The following is a 22231-nucleotide window of genomic DNA, read 5'->3' as shown; positions in this document are numbered from 1 at the left end:
CTCAGGCTCCCAGGCCTCTAGTAGAGGACCGGAGTTTGAAGGAAAAAGAATGGAGGAGGGTGAGTGGGGTGGTTTGATTATTTTGATATTTTGAGTGTGGTTTACTGTGATGATACAAATGAACAAAACATATGGCTGATGAAAATCACCAGGCGTTTAACAGGTCATAGAGAAGCAGGTGTGTGAGGTGGTTAAGGCACGGGAAGAACGACATGAACGACCTTCCATGTGTCTTTTAGGAATTTAATGAAAGTACATACATTCATAGCGGAAAATGTACTATATATCGCATTGATTAAAAACATGTAAAAACTTTGGGAAAGACTTGTAATTTAATACTGGCGATAAGAACGGTCCAATTGAATCGTTTATGCCCCCTAGCGGTCGAGAGGGCGAAGGCGCCTCTCCAAAGACCGGAAGTCTAGTTTTCACTTTTTCTCCGTCATTTCCTTTTTCGCGTTCTTTGTTCAAGCTGGACCGTCGCGACGGAACCCGAAGCCCGAACCAGTCCAGTTACCCCAGCCGCCTCAGGTCATACTTCCAGCCCGAAATTAAGCCTGTGCCGCGTACCTGCGTGATCAAATAACATGGACGCGACTGCCAAAGACAACCGCAACAGCGGCAACAACAAAGGAAAGAAAGCCAACGGCGGTCCCAAAATGGAGAACGAGAGCAAGTACCTCCCGGAGCTGCTGGCGGAGAAGGACAGCCTGGACGCGTCCTTCACCCACGCCATGAAGCTGCTCACCGCAGGTCTGTCCCGCTGTCCCCCTGTCCCCCTGTCCCCGGACACACGGCTGCTCTCTGGACAGTAACTCGGCTGTTTTGGTAGATGTAAATACGGAGTTGTCGACCAGCCATTAGCTAATGGGGATTAGCTCGGCGACTAAATTAGCAGGATGTCTTGAGGAATTGGACTTCTCTGTCAGATGACATGAATTTTTCTACGAAACTTGTGTGTTGCACTATTTAGCTAGCTTACTGTCTAATTAAAAATGGCTATTTGGGCTAATGGTAAAGGTGTTCTCAGCGCTTTCCCCGCAAAATCAGCGAACTAGCTAGTTAGCCTAGCTCTCCTGGTTAATGCAGCAAACTTGCTAACGCTCGCTTATACAGTTTGGTTAGTCTTTCAGGCGAAGAAGCTTATGTAGTAGGATACGCATCTAACATGTGGCTGCGTAGACGGACGTCTAACGTGTGGCTTGTTTCTTGTGTGTGTAGTGTTTAGCTAAAATGTGCGGTTCAATAAGTTAAAATGGATCGGAGTAATCATACATGTATATTGTAAACCCAATAATCACATTTGCATATTTAAAACAAATTTTAGCAGTCAAACAGGATGCAAGGTTATAATGTTTCCAGAATCTGAATAGACAAAACTAAACAAATGAGTCAAAACTGTGATTGAATCTACTAAGAAACTTTTGTGGGATAAAGTCCATGAACAAGTTTAAACATTGCTCTGTTTACTTGGTTAAAAACTAAAGATTTTTGAGGCCGAGACCAACAGTCTTCCAGTCAATGTCTGCATGTGTATTCCAGTAAATCACGGCGTTAGGAAGAGATGCTCTGTTCTTTGGCTCAAGTGGTCTGCAGAACAGAGTAGTTGAGGGGGAAAACTAAATTAAGGACCAGGATAACACTGTTTAGCAAATAAAAATAATTTGACTGGAATTTTATCAGAGTTGTAATTACACACAAGAAGGAATCTAATTTTGAAAATATGACTCGAAATTATTTGGAATATTTTCAGTTATGTACTATTAATACAACGGTTTTTTTTAGAATCCAAAAATGGATTTCGTCCCCTTTCTCTAATCATGATGTCCTCGATTGAATGAACGCTTTCTCATATCTAACTTATTCTACAGTAAAGAGATCTATTCTTCCAGATCGGATAGTCAAAAGTTTTGAGATGTTATTTTAGAGATTAAATCATTCTATTCTAACCTCTTTTTAAAAGCTAATTCAAGACCATATCCTCTCAAATATTTACAAACCTAAAGTTCTCCCTTACTTCTAAAATTATACTTTTTCAAATGAGGTGCTTATATATTACATATGTGGCATTTAGGCATGTACATATGTGGCGTTTAGACACATGTTAATGCAGCTTTGTCATCAGTAAAGGGATCAGTAAAAGGATGACATTTCTACAAGGTTTTTGGGAACTAGCCAATAATCAATACAAGACTGAAAAGAATCTGATCTATTCTGCCATATGTAAGGCCTATTAGAAGGGAACTTCCTCTACATAATTCATTAAGATTTAAATTTTCCTTAAGCTCCTTCAAATAAATATTAGCATTTATAGGACTACCAGGAGGCCATGTACCGAGTCATGTAGTCATGTTATCAAAAAACCTCTGATTATAACTAAAGCAGTAGAATACTTTTTAAGCGAGAAGCATGAAAATACTTTTAGATCATCAAATAATAAAATATCCAGTTTAGAGTTTTCAATTGCTGGTCATAACAGCCATAATGATCTGTTTAGCAGATATCCTATGTACAATGGAACGCCTTGCAGAGCAGGAACGTCATCACACACCACACTAGAGTCAGGCCTGGCGACGATCTCTCTGCCTCCATGGTCCGTCTTCTTCGGGCCCAGGCTGTGAGCCGCGCTTACGGCGGCTGGCAGCCTGGCTGCCTTTTCTGGGATTTCTGCTTGGCCTTCTGTCGAACATCCTTAAGGCCATAGAGTTTAGGGTTCCAGTGCTTCCAGCTTTAAACACATACAGCCTTTTTGTGTGATGTCCATGTATGTACGCCTGGTATTGAGTGCGCTTCTGGTTCTTGTACATGCTTAAGTTCACCCACTCATTCCAGATAGTCATGACAACAATTCATCAAAACACTGTAATTCAAAGGAGTGGAGAGATCAGTTACGTAGCAGCTGCTGTTGAAACGTTTCTTTCGCTCTTTGATGACATGGGTGCTTGTCCAAAGACCAACTGTAAGCTAGCTTTTATTGCCATTGTGAGCTCTCTGGAAATGTAGTTTCCAGGGCTTTCTGGAATTAGGAGAGATGCAGGCTATAGAAGGAGCACGGGTAGATCTAGAAGTCTAAACTTTGTTTTGGTCATGTTTACTGCGTAATGTCTGTCGCAGTGATCGGTCGCGTGTGGTGTATGTTACAGAGATCGAAAGGATTCAGAAGGGAGAGTCTAAAAAAGAGGGTGAGACCTACCTGGACCTGTTCACCACCAAGAACGTGCGGGTGAAGGAGCGCGTGCTTATTCCTGTTAAACAGTACCCTCGGGTGAGTGGGGTTGAGCGGTAGCCTCGGGTGAGCAGTGATCCCGGGTGCCTGTGGGAAATAGGAAGCCTCTGTCTGCATTGCAGGGTCACAGTTCTCTAAGTGTTTTGTTTGTTTTTTTGGGGGGGCGGGTAATAAGACAACTGCAATCCTGTGTACATTTCTAGCAGTTAAAACTCAAATGTTTACACTGGGATGTGTGCCTGTGAACGTCTGATTGTTTGTTTTTCTGTGTGTTGAGTCTAAGACAGATTTCCCTGCAGGGCAATAAAATGTCCTAAAAAATAAAACATCTTATATAACCCAAGCTGCTATCTGGTTTTGTGCTGTCTCCTCTTGTTCCAGTTTAACTTTGTGGGGAAGATTCTCGGTCCCCAGGGCAGCACAATAAAGCGTCTGCAGGAGGACACAGGTGCCAAGATATCTGTGCTGGGCAAGGGGTCCATGAGGGACAAGAACAAGGTACCTACACCGCGTTGACCAGTGTGGGACACGGTAGCTGCACCGCGTTGACCAGTGTGGGACACAGTAGCTGCACCGCGTTGACCAGTGTGGGACACGGTAGCTGCACCGCGTTGACCAGTGTGGGACACGGTAGCTGCACCACACTGACCAGTGTGGGACACGGTAGCTGCACCACACTGACCAGTGTGGAACACGGTCTTAGATAAGCAGCACAACCGCTGTCTTGAGATTTTGACCAGAATGCCAGATGAGTTGAGAGTTCATGAGCATGTTCTGCATTAAAGTAGGGAATGTATTCCTGTCAAGGGGTTCTGTTTGTCTTGGTGGACACACCTAGTATTTGGAAGGAAAGTTGGTTTAATATTGTAAATGTTCTTTCCCAGTGCTCCAGCTGAAAGGTTGAGTTTTGATGGCTTTTCAGGAGGAGGAGCTAAGGAAGGGAGGGGAGCCTAAATATGCCCATCTAGCCATGGAGCTGCACGTCTATATTGAGGTGTTTGCTCCTATACCTGACTGCTATCTGCGAATGGCTCACGCCATGGAGGAGGTCAAGAAGTTCCTTGTGCCGGTACGTCAGGCATGTTGCACACGTATCCCCAACGACACGCTGGGACCACACGTCAGCAGATGACCGTGAACGCATGGACCCGTGTGTCACGTTGTCACAGGAGCTTCTTTCTCTGTGCTGTTTCAGGTGGACAATGTGGAGGAGATGCACCAGGAGCAGTTCATGGACGCCGGCTACCTGAACGGCTCCCAGGATGTGTCTGGCCGTGGCAGAGGGGTCCCTGTTAGGGGCCGTGGAGCCATGCCTCCCCCCATGGCTGGTGCCAGGTGAGATGGGGTCCGCCTGGTGTCCTAGAGTAGAGCGGCAGTGCTCGATGGTCTTCGGCCTGTCGATGTGATGTATGGGTCTGACGCGAATGTGTGGTGTTTGTTGGATTAACACTGTTGTACTAGTGTTTCTGAATGCGAGGAACCTGCTGTGCTGGCACCTCGGTCAGGCTCTTGGGACTGAGGGTGTGTGTGTTCCACAGAGGTCGTGGTATGCCCCCACGAGGCTCCGCCCCACGAGGCTCCCCCCTCCGCGGTGGTCCTGGCCGCGGTGCCGTGGCGAGAGGCGCCCCCGTGGGCCGCGGAGGTCCGATCCCCACCGCCTCCAGTCGGGGGGGTGCGGCCACGAGAGCCAGACTGCCTGCCGCCCCCCAGAGGATGCCACCGACCCCCACCCCGCCCCACCAACACCAACACCAGCAGCACCACCAGCACGCACAGGCGGCCGAGACGTACGAGGAATACGTGAGTTACTGCTTCGCTCAGCCGGTACTTTCACTGCTCTGCTTTTAAATCTTCATTTTAAATCTGCTAATTTCCTCTCAGGCTTATGAGGAGACGTACACTGAGCCTACGTATGAAGGGTACGACAGCTACTACAGCCAGTCCACTCCACAGGGGTAAGGAACTGCTGGTGTTTGTATGAGCACGTTCAGTACAGCAGTGCTTGTGCAGAGCTGTTCTCCCACACAGCCCCATCACCCTTGCTTTCAACCTCTGGGTTATTGGATTTGGGATGGAGAGAAACGAGTGGAATGCAGCTCTCCAAGATGAAGGTTGGGAATCTGTTCCCTAGAGCCCCTGGCTCTTCCCACTCTGTGCCACCTCCCAGGATTCTGTGGTCATGACTGGGGCTGTTTGAGGGTTATGGGTTAGTTGTCGGAGGTTTTGAGGGTTAGGGGTTAGTTGTCTTAACTAAGTTTCGAGCTTTTTCCTCTTTCTTTCTCCCTTTAAACAGAGATACAGAGTACTATGATTATGGGCACGGTGAGGCTCAGCAGACATATGAGTCTTATGGTGAGTCACTGAGTCATTGTATATATACATACATTTTTCTGGTGTTGTGCCTGGTTAGTTGTTGTGAAGTGTGTGCGAGTGTGTGTGCACTGTTCTCATACGGTCTTGCTCTTCCCTCCTCTACAGCTGAGGATGACTGGGATGGTGCTAACTGGGGAAGCGGTGCGGGAAAGGCCCCCTCTGTCCGCCAGACCAAAGGGAACTATCGGGAGCATCCATACGGAAGATACTGAGACGTGTCAATCACTTGGGTTGCCTGGGCAACCGCCTCCCATTGTAACTCCTTTTAACAACTCAAAAGTAATTTTTTTATTTTATTTTTTTTATTTTTCATTTAGGTTTTTTTTTTTTTTTTTTTTTTTTTTTTTTTGGAGTAATTTTGTTTTATATTTGCCATTGACTGCTTTTTAATGTTTAAAGACATTTGTTATTAGAAGGCTCACACTTTTGTAGTTCCGGGGAGGGATTCGCTCACCTTGGCATTTCACTGATTCGTTTCGGTTTGTTCCTCTTTGCCTTGTTGTCTTGCACACTGTTTCCTCTGGCTAATCATTTTCAGTTAGAATACAGATGCCTGAATCCTACATCTGCTTTGCAGTTCTTACAAATGCATAATACATAATGCATGACAGGCGTATACAATTTAAAAGGCGCTTTTCTCTGTCAAAATGCAAAAACTTAAATGGCCTTTACTCAACCGCCAAACAAATGGGGGGGAAGAGTCTTTAAACTTTTAGACAGTTGTACAAGTCAATGCTGTAAACACACCAACGTCAAACGTGCTGTAAAGAGAATGGCAGTATTTAGCGATTTAACAGGTGTGGAGTTTGATCTCAAGAAAACCTGAGCTCAGAAACAAACCTTCTACCCAGGCATAACATATGCAGGCACAGTATTTTGGTTTGTCTTGTGTTAAGGAAAAGCAGCTGAAGGCTATAACTGATAAAGGGTTTAAGTTAAATTGGCCAGCCTAAAATTGTATATACGTCACCTATACTGAAGAAATCTCCACTTTTGTTTATAACTTTGCGTTTCACAAAATAGAAGCATACCTGTGTTCGTTGGCTAAATAGGGAACTAAATATGTTTTTCTGTAGTATGTCAATAAAGCGTAGTGTTCTTTTTCAGCTAACACAACCTGGTATTTTGCTTTTCTTATAGCAGTCAATACATAACTGACAAACTGCAAAACTGTTTTAGCAAAAAAAAAAAAAATCTTGCATGCAGTTACAATAATGTACTTTAACAAAAATGAGTTCCATGCAATATTGTTTCATGCAAAATATTGTGTATAAACCGTTGCTAATTAGAATTCTGTGGCAATAGCTACAATTAAATGTCTGTAAAATTGACTTGTTCTAATTTAGTCTGTACCCAGTTTCTTAACGATTTAAAAAAAAAAAAAAAAATTTAAAGTACAAGGAAAAAAAAGCCCCCCCCTTTCTACTTCTACATTTATTAGTATCTTGTTAAATTACTTTTACATTTATTAGTATCTTGTGAAATTACTTTTTTGCTCTATAACGTATCAGTGCTTATCTGCTCAATGATTTATACACAATACAACAAATCGCTTTACTGTTTCAAAGGGGCCTGTGTGCCAGTGTCCCCAGGCCCTTCTGATGTTTTAAACACACATTGTTCACTCCATCTTTTTCTTTTATTGAAAAGGATCTTGAGGTGAGACCTGCCAAGTGGCTTCTAAAATAGATGCGTGTTTAAAGGAAGGTAATGTATAATCAAAGATCACGGCGAGTCTCGACGGAAATCTAGGGCTTGCTCCTTGAACCTGTGCATCAAAATGTTTTTTTATTTTTTTTATTTTTTTTAAAAAAGCAAAAAAAAGCAAAAGGCGTGTCTTGTTTCGTTCCCAACACCACGCTCAGATAAACACCTGTGCGGTATGAATGAGAAGATTGCAAACTTGCAGGTTTACTTGGCTTTCGTTGGCTGACATAATAAAGAACAAAATTGTGGAAGGAGGCGTAAAGTCTAGGAAGCGCTTCATTAAGGTAACACCAGCCCCAGATCTCTCTCTCAGCAAAACAGTTCTATTTGTGTGTTTGAAAAAACAAACAAACAAACAAACAAAAAAAAAAACCCAAAACATGTAAAAGGAACAGGTGTTTACAACTTCAAAATCTGTAGACATAGTCCGACAGTGAATTCATGGCTTTAAAAGTGGTTTTGGAAAGCCACATTTCGTACAATTTGTATGTAAATGTAGTGTGCAACTCTTGCTCCAAAATTTACATTTAAAAACAATAGTTCTTAGCCTAAACTGCTATATATATATATATATATATACATACACACAAAATAGTTTTATTAGTTTTTAAAACTAGATTTAATATAAATTAACTTAAAAAGCATGAGTTGCATAATGACTTGTACAGTAGACATTACCTGTCTTTGTTGTCTGGTTTAGTGACTCTCCTCTGTTTTACGTTATTGTCCAGATGCTGATATCTGAGGGCCTTCCTCAGGACTAGAAGACTACAGGGCAATTAAAGGTACGTTTGAATGTAAAATGAAAAATCTTCCGGTTTTTGTTTGTGTTTTAAGTCTTTGCAGTGGAGGACCAGTGGTCACTCATAGATGGGAAACTGAAGCCTACCAGGTCCAAGGGTCTCCCCGTAACACAGTGGTTGTCCTGTAACATGCAATTACCACCTGTGGGTGTGGCCAGAAGCCTCATTAAGGCCTTTGTTTGCCCCTGGGGCATGGTGTGTGTGGAAGCCTGTTTGTGTCTTGGCCCTTTCTTCTAAGTGTGGAATGGCGTTTTGGGGTCCATCCGTTTTGGGAATTAAAGAAAAAAGATTTTAACTTCAGGTTCGACTTTTTGTGTAAACCACCACCCTGTCCCACCTTCCTAGCCATCTTTAATTTAGAGCATTCATTCGATTACATTATTGAATTCAGTTTTAAGTGAGAATTCACTCTGTTCCCTGTATTTTGTCAGAGCCGCTTGTGACACAGGAAGTCTGAGTATAACTTTGTTTAACTACTGAAATGTTAAAACTCTTGTCAGTAGTTTTAAATTTTCAATCTGCATTGCCAGTACTGTCTTATGAGTGTTCTCAATTAGTCTTTCATGGGAATCACTGATGGCTGGAGAAAAGGTTTTAAATATAACCATCTTTATTAAATTAATCTATATTGATTCTTAATGCTTGGTGGTTAAATGTTTCCCTCTCGAATTTTCCATGTTCTCCCTTTGTCTGTCTCTGTCTAGTCTCCAGTTTCCTCCCACAGTCAAAAACATAGAGGTTTACCCTATGGGATACCCTAAAGATTGAGTCCAGATTTACCCTATTCCAGAGTAATGGGTGCATCAGGGTAAGAAGCAAGGCAGCTGAAGTGATGCGCCCATTATGCCGAGTGCCTAGCGTACAAGCCTGTGGGGGCAGTGCTATGATCTGGGGTTGCTGCAGTTGGTCAGGTCTAGGTTCAGCAAGGTTATGTGCCGAAAGAATGAGGTCAGCTGACTACCTGAATATACTGAACAACCAGATTATTCCATAAGTGGATTTTTTTCTTCCCTGATGACACGGGCATATTCCAAGATGACAATGCAGGATTCATCGGGCTCAAATTGTGAAAGAGCAGTTCAGGGAACATGAGACATTGTTTTCACAAATGGATTGGGCACCACAGAGTCCAGACCTGAACTCCACTGAGAATCCTTGGGATGTGATAGAGAAGACTTTGCCCAATGGTCCAAATCTCCCATCAATACAAGATCTAGGGGAAAAATGAATGCAACTCTGGACAGAAATCAATGTGACATTGCAGAAGTTTGTGGAAACGATGCCACAGCGAATGCATGCTGTTATCAAAGTTAAAGGCAGTCCAACGAAATATTAGTGTGACCTTTTTTTTGGCCTGTGTGTGTGTGTGTGTGTGTGTGTGTGTGTGTGTGTGTGTGTGTGTGTGTGTGTGTGTGTGTGTGTGTGTGTGTGAGAGAAAGTGTTTGCCCCTTCCCGATATATTATTTCTTTTGCATGTTTGTCACACCTTTAATTGTCTGTCTCTGTCTAGTCTCCAGTTTCCTCCCACAGTCAAAAACATAGAGGTTTACCCTATGGGCTACCCTAAAGATTGTCCTGGTGGGTAAGAATGACTGCATGGTGCTCTGTCCTGGGTGTTGTCCTGTCCCATCCCTCTACCTGATACTGTCCCCAGGGGGCTGTTTTTTCCGGTTGAGAGTACCCTGTATATGAAACGTGACTATATAAAATATGGAAATGGGAATTTCCATTAAATTAGTTTTTTTTTTGGTGGAGGCTTTTAACAGCTAACTAAATACATTGAACCATGAATTGGTGTCATTTATGTTCATTTACATTTACAGGATTTAGCTGACACTTATCCAAAGTGACTTACAACTGACTGAACATAATTTGAGCAATTGAGGGTTAAGGGTCTTGCTCAGAGGCCCAACAGAGGGGTGTGTGTGTGTGTGTATGATGCTGAATAATAGTGAAAGTAAGCACATTTCCACGTGCACAATGTGAAGGGAACTCAAGGGAACCATGTCATGGAAAAGATGTTAATCTGTTTCAAAAGAGTCACATTATTGGAATGCATCAAGCAGAGAAAACATCTAAGGAATTTGCTGAAACTACTAAAATCGGGTTAAGAACTGTCCAACACATTATTAAAAAGTGGAAGGACAGTGGGGAAACATCATCATCGAGGAAGGAATGTGGTCAGAAAAAAATCTTGAATGATCGTGATCACTTAAATGTGTGTTGAAATCAAATCATAGAAAAACAACAGTAGAACTCAGGGTGGTAGTGAATATAATAGCGAAAATAAGTGCATTTCCATGCACACAATATGAAGGGAACTCAAGGGAAAAATTAATGCAACTCTGGACAGAAATAAATGTGACATTGCAGAAGTTTGTGGAAACGATGCCACAGCGAATGCATGCTGTTATCAAAGTTAAAGGCAGTCCAACGAAATATTAGTGTGTTTATGTGTAATTAAAATAAATAAATAAACTGTATATATATATATATATATATATATATATATATATATATATATATATAAAAATATATATATATATAAAAAGAAAGAGACGAAAACAACTGCTGAGCAAAAATAACATAAAGGCTCGTCTCAGTTTGACACAAAACATTTTGATGATCCCCACGACCTTTGGGGAAAATGCTCTTTGGACTGAATGGACAAAAGTTGAAGGTTTTGGAAGGTGTATGTCCCATTACATCTGGTGTTAAAGTAACAGCATTTCAGAAAAGGAACGTCATACCAACAGTAAAATGTGATGGTTTGGGGCTGTTTTGCTGCTTCAGGACCTGGAAGACTTGCTGTGGTAAATGGAACCATAAATTCTACTGTCTACCAAAAAATCCTGAAGGAGAATGCCCAGTCATCTGTTCGTGACCTCAAGCTGAAGTGCACTTGGGTTCTGCAGCAGGACAATGATCCAAAACACACCAGCAAGTCCACCTCTGAATGGCTTAAACAAAATGAAGACTTGAGAGGCCCAGTCAAAGTCCTGACCTGAATCCGATTGAGATGCTGTGGCATAACCTTATAAAGGCGGTTCATGCTCGAAAACCCTCCAATGTGGCCGAATTACAACAATTCTGCAAAGATGAGTGGGCCAATGTTCCACAGTGCTGTAAAAGTCTCATTGCCAGTTATCGCAAACGCTTGATTGCAGTTGCTGCTATGGGTGGCGCAGCCAGTTATTAGGTTTAGGGGTCAATCACTTTTTCACACGGAGCCATGTAGGTTTGGATTTTTTTCCCCTTAAGAATTAAACCTTCATTTAAAAACTGCATTTTGTGTTTACTTGTGTTATCTTTGTCTAATTAAATTTGTTTGATCTGCAACATTTAAGTGTAATTAAAGTGAAGCCTAGCCTGATTTATGTGGGGGATTATCTTAATGACATTCCCCCCACCCAAGTTACATCACTAAGAACATATGTGTTTTCATATTTTAATACAAGAATGCAAAAAAAAAAGACTTCTGGAAAAAGATCAGTAAATTGCTTTTATTCTGTCTACCAACAGGCTGTTGGTGCCATTTCTGGTCTACTACGGACAGTTTCAGTTATTTATTTACAAGCTTTTGTATAATTATTTCTTAAATAATGTTGTCAAAAAGGGGAAAAAAAAACATACTTTTTAACTATGTCCAGTTTTAAAAGGTAATCTTGTTATTTTGTTCAACTATTTTAAAACAAAGGCACATTGTCATCAAAGCACCACTTTGACTCTATCATGGTGTGGAACATGTCCTGCTCAATAGCAGTCAGGTGTCAGTATGGATGTCAGGTGGGGGTCATCTCAACAGCTCTGGACCAAAGGATATCATTGTTTTCAAATCTGGTTCCAGCCCAGGATTTTGAATTGTGTAGTATGTGAACAGATAATGTACTTGTTCTGCCTGACTCCCCGGTCAACCAAGAGTGCAAATTAGTGTCTGGAACCCAAGCATGAGGAAATGAATACTGGCTTAGTGGGATTTCAGTTACCTACCAATAATTTATCAAATCCAGTGCCCTATTTTAACTTCGAGGTTAGAAGTTGAAGACATTTGATTTAACTAACTTTGTGATTTAGTTTTTGAATTAGAGCACGTTAGTTTCATATCTGTTAGCAAGAGAAATGCAAGACTTGTGCCGCCGGATCCAACGATAACAGAAGTGGCTTATGTGGGTCCAGCATCTATGTGGCGAACTTTGTGTTGCTTGCTTTAATTGTATGTAATAGATAATATGAATAAATGTAATGGTATTTAAATGATTATTTGTGTGAAACCTCCTTTCCAAAAACACAAATGATTCAATTTATTTGGTAACCGCAGTCGTAGCGTAATCTGGTTGTCACATTTTGTGTGCTTGTGCAGCAGGGGAGGAGGAAATAAGTATTCACGTATCTGGTTTAAAGAGCATAATGTTAGATACCATGTGTCTGAAAAAAATGTGTACATAGTTGATATATCGTCACCCAACACTGTAAAATGTGAATGTAGTTGACGTATCGTCACCCAACACTGTAAAAGGTGCATGTAGTTTATATATCGTCACCCAACACTAAATGTTCAGTTGGCCCCTACTGGCAGTGGTATCCGAGAGGTGTTGGTCACCCCTCCTTGTACTGCAGCCATTGCACTAACACAGGTCCACTGAACACCTTCACTCTCCCTCTATGCACCAGAAGGTAAGGCCAGTTTCTCAAATAAAACCCGCAGGTGAACACAAGCATTTACATTCAAAAACTTCTAAAAGTGCGCTTAAAATAGATTCCATGTTTGTCTCAATAAAATGGGAGCTGATATTGGAAATGTAGTCTGGTTCTGAAAATAAGCTCTCACCAGGGGGCAGTATTTTCCACCACTGTGCCTGGTGTTAGAAACTGGTTGAAAGTGACCAGTCCTTCAGGTTCACTCTCCTCTGTAACCCCCTGCCCTCTGTCCTCTAGCTGGATCAATCCGGGGAAGTCAAGAGACACTGACACCAAGGTAGTGAATGTAGAGTGGCGTGAAGGTCTTTGCTCCCTTGATAAACATGCAAAAAATATATATATTTTGCATGTTTATCACACCTTAAATGTTTCAGATCATCAAACAAATTTAAATATTAGACAAAGATAACACAAGTAAACACAAAATGCATTTTTTAAAAGAAGGTTTTTATTGTTAAGGGGGGAAAAAATCCAAACCTACATGGCCCTGTGTGAGAAAGTGATTGCCCCCCACCCTGTTAAAACATAAATTAACTGTGGTTCATCACATCTTTGGAAAACTGAGTTCAATTTCTCTAGCCACACCCAGGCCTGATAACTGCCACACCTGTTCTCAATCAAGAAATCACTTAAATAGTAGTAGACTAAAAGATCCTCAAAAGCTAGATAGCATGCTGTGATCCAAAGAAATTCAGGAACAAATGAGATACAAAGTAAGTTATTTCTAAAGCTTTGGGACTCCAGCAAACCACAGAGAGCACCATTATCCACAAGTGGTAAAAGCACGGAACTTCGCAGGAGTGGCCGGCCGACCAAAATTACCCCAAGAGCGCAGCGATGACTCATCTAAGAGGTCACAAAAGACCCCACAACAACATCCAAAGAACTGCAGGCCTCACTTGCCTCAGTTAAGGTCAGTGTTCATGACCCCACCATAAGAAAGAGACTGGGCAAAATCTGGGTAAAGTTGTAGATACAGTGGACTATATATGATAGTTCTGAAACCCCACACGCATTGTAACAGAAGTACCAAAGCTGGCGGTAGGCCTCAGAAGTGTAATGAATTCAATAGCTAAAAATTCTGAGTGAATTATCGGCATGTTGGGAAGCCTGTTAAAGTTTGTGCATGTGTAACCCATGTGATGGCACAGGTTCAAACTGAACTGGAGGAAGGGGTGTCTGATGTAGAGAAATGTGAGTTGTGTTAGAAACTGGTCCAAAGTGACCAGAACTTCAGGTTTGATCTCCTCCAAGTTACCCTCTTTCCCTCCGTCCTCTGTTACCGGATCGATCCGGGGAAGTCGAGACACTGACACCAGGGTAGTGAAGCAAGAGAGTTCCACTTTATTGAGGAAAGCACAGAGTATATATGTGTCCTATATCTTCTATCTAAATCTACAGGATGACGGGGGAACAGTGAGGCGTGTTGGGGAGCGGATGACCAGCTCGCGGGCAAATTGCCATGTCATGGCTGATGAATAGACATTGCGTTGGGTGTTTGAAGCCAGAAAGGCTCCAGTGTCTACCACCTGGACCACACAGCTGAACAGGCAAACCTCGTCAGTTCTGCTGTAGAAATACATGTTCACGGCACACCAGCAAAAGAATCAAAGCAAACCAAAGAGGACGAGCCCCCAATGCTGTTACGGCCCGATTTTAGCAGCGAAGAGGGCGTAGAAGGGGGGCACTTCAAGGGCCAAAACAACAAAGACACTAAAACAAAATAAGAGCAACTAACTTACCAAAAAACAGAATAATTACATAGTCTGGATGACTTTTCTCATTTGTTTGAATTCCTCAGTCCACTTGGACAGGTCTGAATTGCAAAGCACATGATTTCTTATGTTACGAAACCTATTGATTGGACAAATCACAAAAAAACGAAGCACGTTATAATCGCTCAAACACAGTGAGTATTCTTTCCTTACACATGTGAATGACACACACACACGGTTAATTAACACTGCTAATTAACACAATTAATTATGTGGCTTTGTGGTTGTTTGGAAAGCCTGAAAGGACGAACTAATACAGCCAGATTAAGTCTGTGACCTTGTTATATCTGGTACAAATGTTTCATGATACAGGTGTCTGGCTTTTGTTATACGATTAACTGCCTGTATTGCGGCTGTGTTGAAGGCCGGTAAGCAAGAACTAATTTAAGATCCACTGTAATTAAATGTGTTGGATTAACATAATTCTATCAGCAGTTGGCAGATCTGAAGAAGACTCATGCAAAACATCTTAATCTTTTGTTGGCCAAATGTTATATTTTTAGAGCGTAGTTAATTGATCTCGTCAGTGCTCTCGTCACTCTGTTAATCTAATTAACTGGTCTTGTAACTTTTCACTATGTAAATCTGTATTTGATTTCAGTGTTTACTGTGTAAATCTGCAGTGTGCTTCATTGTGGTCTGGCTACTGAATATTTTATGCATATTTTACAACTCCAAGATATAAAAACTTGCATGCTTATGGGATTTAAGCATATCAGGTGATGTGTATTTGTGTAATGAGGGAGGGTGTGGCCTAAGGAGATCAACACCCTAGATCAAGGTGTCCAGAATTATTAGGCAGCAGCTTTTCCTCAGGCAAAATGTTGTAAAAAGAAATTTAACTGACTATGAAAAGTCAAAAATTGTAAAAAGTCTTTCAGAGGGATGCAGCACTTATAAAATTGCTAAGATATTGGGGTGTAATCACAGAATCATCTAACATTTTGTTGCAAATAGTCAGAGTCGCAAGAAGCGCTTTGAGGAAAAAAAGATGCAAATTAACTGCCAAAGTTTTGAGAAGAATCAAACATGAAGTGACCAGGAACCCATTTTGCTCCAGTACTGTCATATTCCAAAACTGCAACCAACCTGGAGTGCCCAGAAGTACAAGGTGTTCAGTACTCAGAGACATGGCCAAGGTGAGGAAGGCCAAAACCCGATCCCCACTGCACAAGACATGTATAGTTATGTGCATAATAGCAGTGTGTTTAAAACAACTGAGACAAAGCTCAATCCTATTAATAGCATATATTTCCATATTCACAAAGGCACTGGGAGCACTGCACATTCAATTCCAAATGAAAACATGAACGAAATATCAATTTTTAAACTGAAAATGAAGAAAAAAAGAACAATGGGCAGTTAAAAAAAATAGCAGTGTCTTCATTTTCATTTACAAACTCAATATTACTAATATTTACAGTACAAACTGAAAGTTGTTTACAGATGTAGCGTTTCTGTTGATCACTTAATTAATATTTAGTTGTATAACCTTTATTTCTGATAATGGCTTTACATCTGTGTGGCATGGAGTCAAGTAACATCTGACACCTGTGAACAGATATTGCAGTCCAAGCTGATTAGACTACATTCCACAGTTCTTCTGCATTCTTGGGTTTTGCATCATTAACAGCATTTTTGATGTCACTCCACAAATTCTCAATCGGATTGAGGTCTGGGGATTGGGCTGGCCACTTCATAACATCAATCTTGTTGGTGTGGAACCAGGATGTTGCCTGCTTGCTGGTGTGTTTGGGGTCGTTGTCCTGCTGAAACACCCATTTCAAGGGCATTTCTTCAGCATAAGGCAACATGACCTCTTTCAATATTTTGATATATTCAAACTGGTCCATGGTGCCTGGTATGCGATAAATGGGTCCGACACCAAAGTATTAGAAACATTCCCAAACCATTATGCTTGCACCTCCATGTTTTACAGTCTTCACAGCGTACTGTGGCTTGAATTCAGTGTTTATGGGTCCTCTCAAACTGTAGCCTTTAGACCCAATAAGAACAATCTTGCTCTCATCTGTCCATAGAAATGTTGCACCACTTCTCTTTAGGCCAGTCAATGTGTTCTTTGGAAAACTGTAACCTTTTCAACATGCATCTTTTTCAGCAATGGTACTTTATGAGGGTTTCTTGCAAATATTTTGGCTTCACGTAGGTGTTTTCTGGTTGTTGCAGTACTCACAGGTAACTGAAGATGATCTTTGATTTCCCTGGAGCTGATCACTGGATGCTTCTTTGCCATTCTTGTTATTCTATGATCTACACAGATGGTAGTATTTCTTTTCCCATCACGTGTTTCTAGTTTTGTTTTCCCATTTTATAGCATTAGATGATTTTATCTGAGCAGCCAATTATTTTCTGCACTTCTTTGTTTTACCCTCTCCAATCAACTTCATCAGAGTTCTTTCTCCTTCGGTACAATGTCTGGAACGACCCATGTTACTCACTGAGCAAGAGCTAAATCCAGCAGGTACATTTGCTGCTCTCCTTCTTTAAATAAGGGCCATAAGTGAGACCTGTTTCTTCATAGAATGAATGACCTCACTAATTGAACGCCACACTGCTGTTAATTTGAACACGCCTCTTTCATTAAATGAGTCAATTACACCCAATGAGCAGCGTGCATGTCATGACTGTTGATTCTGTTGGTTGCCCATTACTCGGCTACACCTAGCCATGAATTTCTTTCCCATGTTGTATTATTTTTTCTGCCAAAATCAGTGATTAAATACATAAGTGATGTTAGACTGCTATTATTTTGCACATAACTGTAAGGTGAAATGTCCAGACTGGGCCAAGAAATATCTGAAGACAGGTTTTTCAAAGGTTTTATGGACTGATGAGACAAGAGTGACTCTTGACAGGCCAGATGGACGGGCCGTGGCAGGATCAGTAACAGGCACAGAGCTCCACTTTGACTTGGACACCAGCCAAGTGGAGGTGGGGTGTTGCTATAGGCTGTATTATTAAATATGAGCTAGCTGGACATTTTTGGGTTGAAGATGGACCCAAAATCAACTCCCAAACCTGCCAGTTATTAGAAGACACGGTTGTACAGGAAAATGTATGCATCTTTCAAGAAGACATGATTCTTATGCAGGACAATGCTCCATCGCATGCACTGAAGTCCTCCACTGTGTGGCTAGTAAAGGCCTTAAACATGAAAGAATAATGACATGGCTCCCTTTGTCACCTGACGTAAACCCTGTGGAGAACGTGTGAGCCCTTCTTAAATGGGAGATGTATGGTGAAAGAAAAGAGTACCGGCTCTCTAAACATTGTCTGAGAGGCTGTGGTTGCTGCTGCACAAAATGACTGTTATTGAAAAGAAGAGGGGCTATACTGGTCACGGATTTATTTTTGTCATCTTTTTGTTTCTAGTGTGGTTTTTGTTTGTGTTGCCCTTGCTGACACAGTTGCACCAGTTGTGTATCTTTTAACACCAAAACTTGTAAATGCACTTGATCTTCGCTCAAAACTTTATTGTTTTTATTGCTTTATTGTTAAACTTTATTTAATTTTTTTTTTTTGGAAATGTCAAAGTTTTATTTGTAAGTTGAGCTTTTATTATTCTCACTTTAACAGATAAAAATATAAGTGAGATTGGGGAAAAATTCAGTTTTGCATTTAGTTGCATAATAATGCTGCACACTAATAGTTGCCCAATAATTCTGTACACACAGATATTCTCCTAAGAAAGCCAAAACCTCACTTTTACTTTGTTATATAATCAGGTTTGAGGTTTATTAACATTTTGGATTAACCGAGAACCCTGTGTTATGTCTGCCTGCGTGTCTGCCTTCTGCCATAGTGGCTGCTGCTGATGGGTTGAAGCTGGTCTGCCTGTTGTTGCTGCTCAGAGAAAAGCATTTCACACTGCTCAGAGGATTCAGGGAAGTGGGTCTAATACAGATGTGGTTTCTGTAAAAAACTTAATTAATATGCATAGAGATGATGCTGAGAAGCCGGTTTGATTATTCATTCCATCAGTCATTTCTACTGCTGTAACACTCAAACTCTGTTATGGCCTGCCAGCCTAGACAGGGTCGTAACATCTGTAGTTGTTCAACAATAAAATGAATCCTCAAAAGTACAACTTGCCTAATAATTGTGCACACAGTGTATATGTGCAATTCAGCAGTTCAAAGCCCTTAAAACACAAACCACTTTCACCATATGGTGCCATAGCAGTTTGTTTTCAGAGAGAGATAGATAGTGACCTTTTGTTCTGGCCACCGAAGTAGGAGGGGCGAAGCCAAAGACAAAGAAAAAATGGGGAAAAACAAGGTCATACACAAAATGTCGTACAAATGTCTAGTTGTACACGCTCAGACTTCTCTCAGCATCCATCATGGGTAGTCTATGCTGAGAGCTCCTCTTTGTGTTCCACTAAGCCTAGTGCCAAACTCTGATCTTTTGTCTTGCTTTTTTCACGAGGCATTTGTGTGAGAATAAAACAGCTTTGTCATTGTTAGTAGTGCTGCTTGGTTAGCATAACCATGTACTGTAAAATGTTCTGATAAACTTGCAGCTTCTCTTCATAGTTTTCATAATCAACAAACATGAATTTAATGTGAATTTGTTATGTTGCCTTCACAAGGGACAAAACATAAATGAGACTGAAACATAATCTGAATTTGTGGGCTGTAAATGAGTGTGTGCATGTGCTTCTCTAGTGTCATACCACGTGACCGTACCTGAGGAGCAAGTGGTGGCGGTCCGGGGCAGTTCAGTGGTTCTGGGCTGCGAGTTCACCCCTGACCCTGAGGCTGCCCCTAACTTCCCCGACCTGGTGGTCAACTGGCAACGGGTGGAAGACTCCCAAGTGGTCCACAGCTTCTATTATGGGCAGGACCAGCTGGAGCGTCAGGGTAGAGCTTACTGGAACCGCACGGCTCTGTTTATTTCAGAGCTCGGAAGGGGCAACGCGTCGCTCCAGATTGGGCCCGTGGACCCGGGGGATGTGGGACGCTATTTCTGCGTTGTCAGCACAAAGGATGGAACAGATCGGGCGGAGCTCCAGCTGAATTACGCAGGTACTCCGTAGTCCTTTCATCCTGGCAATATCCAGCCATTAGCATCCAGACGTGCCTTTAAACTCCGTCCAGTGACCGCTGCTGAGTCAAAATGGTGTTACAGTGAAGATTTGTAGTCTTTGTAATTGTACAAATGCAGAGTTATCGCTGTGCATGCGTCACAACATATACAGGATTCATGACCATTCTTGAGTCACAACTTCAGCAGGTTTCATGGTGTAGTGTTTCATTATGATACCTGACTGTTTTCTCTCTTTTGTGGAGCTTTCTACACGGAGCCCCAGTTGAGCATCGACGTCAACTCCTCCAGCATCACGGTTCGCTACAAGGCAGAAGGCTTCCCCAAGCCAGAGGTACGCTGGTTGGGTGCGCAAGGGGAGGACCTCCAGCACCATGAGGAGCTCTCCTCTAGGGAGGCGGGGCTTTACCACTTGACGAGCAGCTACATGGCTGAAACCCACTCCCTCAATGTCACCTTTATGCTAAAGAACCAACTTCTGAAACAGGTCCTGAAGAGGCCCGTGAACGTCAGTTATACTGGTGAGAATGGTTGGCTGTTTGCCTCAGATCAAAATTCACTGCTGGATGTCTCAGAGAAGGAAGTAAGGTTTCTCATTGTTCACAAGGTTTCTTAGTCCAACTGCTACTCCTAGCATTGCCTTTCTCGTTAAGAGCTCATTAAGATCATTAAAGTCTTAGATCTTAGATTAGTTTGTTTTTGATGTAGCAGGCTGTGATAGGAATTAAAATAGAACTATACATAGACTATAAAATACGTATCAATTACAACAACGATTGTTCAGGACCCCAGACATTGCAGTGTAGAATCTCAGAGGAAAGAATCAGTGCTTTGATTCATCTCAGTCACTCTGGTGGAATTATATAACTCAAAGCACACTACAACATTACCACCCTACATTCTTTTGGCGTGTTTGTGTTGGCAGGCACCCTCGAGTATGTCAGTGTGCACAGGGCCTTGGTGAACCAGGTGCACCCAGTGAATAGCCGCACTGATCTGAGCATGTGAGCCTGTTGCTAGGATTCTGCCCCGGGTTTTTACACAGTGGAGTGTGGCCTTGACTACATAAACACCTGCATCAAAGAGTTATCACAATAGCGCATAAAAGCCTCGACCAAAGCCTCGGAGGCCAACCGCGTCTGGGGCGCTCCTAGAGCAACTGGGAGAAGGAGGACCTCTCTCCCTGTCTGGTGAGGGTCTCCTAGGTGGGAGGTTCCTGGGTGGGCAGCGGGCATAGCCTGGAGTTGGTTATCCTGGAAGGAGCTTCGGTTTGGAGAGGGGGAGGGGGAGAGGGGGAGGGGGAGAGGGGGAGGGGGAGAGTGGGAGAGTGGGAGAAGGGGAGAGTGAGAGTGGGAGAGGGGGAGAGTGAGAGTTGGAGAGAGGGAGAGGGAGAGGGGGAGAGGAAGAGAGGGAGAGGGAGAGGGAGAGAGGAAGAGGGAGGGAGAGGGGGAGAGAGAGGGAGAGAGGAAGAGAGAGGGAGGGAGAGGGAGAGAGAGGAAGAGGGAGGGAGGGAGAGAGGAAGAGGGAGAGGGAGACAAACACGAAGTCCAAAACTAGGGGGAAAACAAGGTCATACACAAAACATCGTGCAAATTTAGACTCGTTCACCCTTATCATGGGTAGTCTATGCTGAGAGCTCCTCTTTGTGTTCCACTAAGCCTAGTGCCAAACTGTCCTTTTGTCTTGCTTTTTCACGAGGCATTTGTGTGAGAATGAAACAGCTTTGTCATTGTTAGTAGTGCTGCTTGGTTAGCATAACCATGTACTGTAAAATGTTCTGATAAACTTGCAGCTTCTCTTCATAGTTTTCATAATGAACAAACATGAATTGAATGTGAATTTATGTTGCCTTGACAAGGGACAAAACATAAATGAGACTGAAATATAATCTGAATATGTGGACTGTAAGCGAGAGAGAGCGATCCCCAACGTTAATGTTGACCTGCAACAAAGAACAGGACCACCTATTCTCTGCAAGTAATTCTGAAGTCTGCACTTTAATTTTATATGTGAGTGTTTAACTCAACAACTAGCTTATTGGGGATTTAGGAATGACAGTGACTAGCCATTAAAAAAACATCAAAAAGGGCATTATGACCACCATCGGAATGAAGCCTGAGAGCATCTAAGATGGTAACATGATGTGTTTAGCATGATAAACCAGGCGGAACGTATGAGTGGAATCTTCCGGTGGTTTTGTAATGCCTCTCTGTATAAAAAAGATTAATCGTTTACTAAATGTTTTGTTGTAACGCGCAGCCTGAGTCCCGAATGTCCTGGGGGGGGGGGGGGGGGGGGGGGGGGGGGGGGGGGGGGGGGGACGCACAGACTCTCTCAACTTGGACAAACATTTACATAAAACAAAGACGAGAATGGCACTTGCATATAATACCAGCAATAAACATAGACACACTAAACACTAACAACGTTTAACACTTAACACGATCAAGGCAAACACACTGTCGACTGTTTACGTTTACATACAAACACGCTGTGAGTGGTGTTTTGGGTTCTTCAGGTAAGAAAGCATGAAGGTTTCTGGCGTGGATATTGCCTGAACTTCTTCACACATCTTTACACAT

The 22231-nt window shown here is 42.3% G+C and overlaps 2 protein-coding genes across 11 annotated transcripts; both read left to right on the top strand.

Moving 5' to 3' along the window:
- The first annotated feature begins 444 nt into the window (after positions 1–444).
- Positions 445–12367, top strand: khdrbs1a (KH domain containing, RNA binding, signal transduction associated 1a). 10 transcript variants are annotated; one of them, XR_014126437.1, is made up of 11 exons: positions 445–753; positions 3144–3265; positions 3608–3724; positions 4149–4295; positions 4422–4561; positions 4765–5026; positions 5108–5181; positions 5520–5578; positions 5705–5854; positions 8038–8091; positions 11632–12367. XR_014126437.1 is itself a non-coding variant. In XM_035531533.2 (10 exons), exons 1-9 carry the CDS (start codon positions 588–590, stop codon positions 5809–5811), a joined length of 1194 nt encoding a protein of 397 aa, XP_035387426.1. In that variant the 5' UTR covers positions 445–587; the 3' UTR covers positions 5812–5854; positions 8038–12367. The 10 variants fall into 10 exon arrangements, 2 of the variants coding, with proteins under 2 accessions (XP_035387426.1, XP_026852561.2); XR_014126436.1 differs by having other exon boundaries at positions 10903–12367; XR_014126435.1 differs by having other exon boundaries at positions 9145–12367.
- Positions 12368–18945: 6578 nt separating this feature from the next.
- LOC113591307 (CD276 antigen-like) lies at positions 18946–20918 on the top strand. Its single transcript, XM_081724802.1, has 3 exons — positions 18946–18949; positions 19271–19630; positions 19895–20918. The coding sequence occupies exons 1-3, from the start codon at positions 18946–18948 to the stop codon at positions 20263–20265; spliced, it is 735 nt and encodes a 244-aa protein (XP_081580928.1). The 3' UTR covers positions 20266–20918.
- Positions 20919–22231: the final 1313 nt, after the last annotated feature.

Source organism: Electrophorus electricus, chromosome 12, assembly GCF_041902795.1.
Source record: "Electrophorus electricus isolate QZ-2024a chromosome 12, ASM4190279v1, whole genome shotgun sequence".
NCBI lineage: Eukaryota > Metazoa > Chordata > Actinopteri > Gymnotiformes > Gymnotidae > Electrophorus > Electrophorus electricus.
The sequence above is the reverse complement of the archived record's forward strand: the minus strand, read 5'-3'. Positions and strand labels throughout refer to the sequence as shown.